Source organism: Cynoglossus semilaevis, chromosome 10 (genome assembly GCF_000523025.1).
Source record: "Cynoglossus semilaevis isolate Cse_v1.0 chromosome 10, Cse_v1.0, whole genome shotgun sequence".
NCBI classification, from domain to species: domain Eukaryota; kingdom Metazoa; phylum Chordata; class Actinopteri; order Pleuronectiformes; family Cynoglossidae; genus Cynoglossus; species Cynoglossus semilaevis.
In genome coordinates, this window is record NC_024316.1 from 19,927,387 (window position 1) to 19,930,150 (window position 2,764).

General features: G+C 48.2%; 1 protein-coding gene and 1 long non-coding RNA gene across 7 annotated transcripts in view; one reads left to right on the forward strand and one right to left on the reverse strand.

Moving 5' to 3' along the window:
- The window catches only part of LOC103385505 (membrane-associated guanylate kinase, WW and PDZ domain-containing protein 1-like), a 35,495-nt gene that overhangs the window by 5,838 nt on the left and 26,893 nt on the right, over positions 1 to 2,764 (forward strand). For all 4 annotated transcript variants that reach the window (XM_017035903.2, XM_017035904.2, XM_025059432.1 and 1 more), the window contains exon 2: positions 1,633 to 1,749. In XM_017035903.2, the coding sequence (XP_016891392.1) occupies positions 1,633 to 1,749 (117 nt within the window). The remainder of the gene's footprint in view (positions 1 to 1,632; positions 1,750 to 2,764) is intronic.
- The window catches only part of LOC103385504 (uncharacterized), a 7,074-nt gene that overhangs the window by 1,628 nt on the left and 2,682 nt on the right, over positions 1 to 2,764 (reverse strand). Inside the window, exons 3-4 of one of the 3 annotated variants that reach the window (XR_003050888.1) lie at positions 1,833 to 2,412; positions 1,683 to 1,747 (exon numbers count right to left, since the gene is read on the reverse strand). The exons of the other annotated variants lie outside the window; for them this stretch is intronic. This is a non-coding gene — a long non-coding RNA (uncharacterized LOC103385504). Of the gene's footprint in view, positions 1 to 1,682; positions 1,748 to 1,832; positions 2,413 to 2,764 lie in introns of those variants that run through there. 3 annotated transcript variants of the gene reach the window in all.

Below are 2,764 nucleotides of genomic sequence, written 5' to 3' on the forward strand. Positions count from 1 at the left end.
CGAGGGGGAACTGTCAGCTGAGGTGGACGATCAGCTGAGGTGGACCATCAGCTGAGGTGGACGATCAGCTGAAGTGGACGATCAGCTCGACTGCAGACAGATTTATCGTTTTGTCTTTTTTCTTAATTGTCCGCAGAATCAATAAATTAGTTCCAACACAGTTAAAAAAAACCAAATGTCATTGATTAAATTCATCTTTGACTTTGAACAGCTGATACGGTGGTGTCAAAGGTCGTTCCCACCTGTGGTCAGTTTGGAGTGAAGACAATAATGGATGTTTTTTAAATGATCCCAGTACTTGGTTTGTAATGTTTCATGTACTGCAGTTCCACCACTGGAGGGCAGCAGTCTCTCAGGGCTGCACTCCATTCATCCCCAGTTAGTGGCCTGTGCACGGTTGCCAGGGCAACAGGCCCCATGTGAAAGAGCCTTATTGGTTGTAAAGCTGTGAGACAGAGAGGGAAGTGAGGAGCGGAGGGTGAGAGAGGAATTCCAATCTGCAGCTGAGGACACACACACACACACACACACACACACACCTTTTTCCTCATTGGTTTGAACAGTCGTCGGTCCAGTCGTTGTGATCACTGTGATGATTGACAGGTGATGATTGACAGGTGATGTTCTGTGTTCTGTTGGACAGGATCCACTGTGGAGGTTCTGATCCTCCTCAGTGCACGTGCACGTGCACAGTGTTCCATCAATTCTATATTGAATGACAATTATGGGATGTGGTGAGTGGACGGTCGTCCGTCTCTCCTCCTCCTGTGGAAGTGCGTGCCTCAGCCCCTCCCCCACCCAGACGGAGACAGGGATTCATAACTAGATTAGAGGTTATGTAATTGTGGACTGGAGCAGAGGGGTTCTGGGTAATCCAGTCGTATGTGTGTCAACCCTATCTGCCTGTTAATCTGTCTGTAGGAGGACCGGTTCTGAACAGTACCGACGGCACAGTTCAGCCGTGCAGCCAGTTCCAGTACTGTTTCCTGTTCTTTCTGGACGGTGAATAAAACAACGGCAGCGACCAGAAGGTCAAACACTGGTTCTGGTTCCACAGTCCAGAACATGCAGCTGGGGGTTTGGGTTAAAGTTCACTGTAGGGTGGGTGTGAATGTGGGTGTGAATGAGTGTGAATGAGTGTGAATGAGTGTGAATGAGTGTGAATGAGTGTGAATGAGTGTGAATGGTCGTTTTGTCTCTACCTGTGACAGACTGGAGAACTGTCTTAAATGCACTAATCCACAGCAGCTAACGTCCAGGAGGAACTCTTCTTCTGCTCATGTTCAGAGGCCTAAAGGAAACCATGGCGCCACCATCTGGTCCTGTAGTAAACAGAAATAACTATCAGCAGCAGCAGCGGCTGGTTGATGATGATGATGATGACGATGATGATGACGGTGATGATGATGATGTGATGATGATGGTGATGATGATGAAGATGATGATGATGACGATGATGATGACGGTGATGATGATGACGATGATGATGATGACGATGACGGTGATGATGATGGTGATGATGATGATGATGATGATGATGAAGATGATGACGGCTCTCTGGGTCAGGTTTGTGTCATAGTTGACCTCTGGTGACCTTCCTGTTTCGGTGTTTCTCCTTCCTGTTGTCTGCAGGTCCTAAACTCTCCGTGGACCTGAAGCACTTCCTGAACTTGAGGTTTCATAAAAGTTCAGTCGACCACGAGCTGCAGCAGACGATCCGAGCGAACCTGTACCGTCACGCCGTGCCCTGTGAGTACGATCACATGACTACCAACGGAGGACGGGTTCACACTGACTGATCTGGACGGGACTTGTCTTTATCTTTTTCTGACCTTTGACACAGGGTCAGGTCATGTGACCCAACGACTCGACAACAGCCTGTAACCAGAAAAATACAACTGGTCCAGAGAAACAGGCTGCCATGAGACACTGCCCCCTGGTGGACAGAATTGGACATAAAACTTTTAAACACATCTATTAGTGGGTCACATGTCCTGGTTCTCCTCAGTCCATCCTCCTCCTCCTCATCTTTGACTGTGTATGTTCCAAATGTTTAGACCAAAGTGAAGACGTTCAGTTCTGACGTTCCGGGCTGACGTTCAGTTCTGACGTTCAGTTTTGACGTTCAGTTCTGACCTTCAGTTCTGACCTTCAGTTCTGACGTTCCGGGCTGACGTTCCGGGCTGACGTTCCGGGCTGATCTGTGGTGAAGAGAATTCCTGGTGAATCTGAACCAAAGCTTCAGTTTGTTGAAGGATAAAGTCAGTGATGTTCAGCTCTTCCCTCTAGTGGTGAGATTAGAGACTGGCACAGTTTCCTCACACAACCTTTCCCATTTAGCCTGAAAGCCAGTGTTCCAAATATAAGGCTCACAGGGCAGCATGTGGGCAGTGACGTTTGGAACAGGCGGACCTGTTGACGTTTGAGTGAAAATAGGAAAAGAAGACGTTTGGACAAAGAGAAGAAGACAGAGACATAGTTGGTGTTGGAGGGTGAGGGTGAGAGGTCATGACCCCTGAAGGGAGGAGCCAAACAAAGTAGTACAGAAGTATTTACAACAACAACAACCTGTAGTCATACAGTAGGTTTGTACCCCCCCCCCCCCACTTGTCTCGGTGACCTGTTATTGACGCCACCTCCTGGTCATTGTCTTCCTTCTCTCACACACACACACACACATGCTAACATTGTCCTAGCATGGCGGGGCAGAACGACAAAGGCAGTCAAATAAAAGCCACACTTCTCTGCCCTCTGTTCCCTTTGT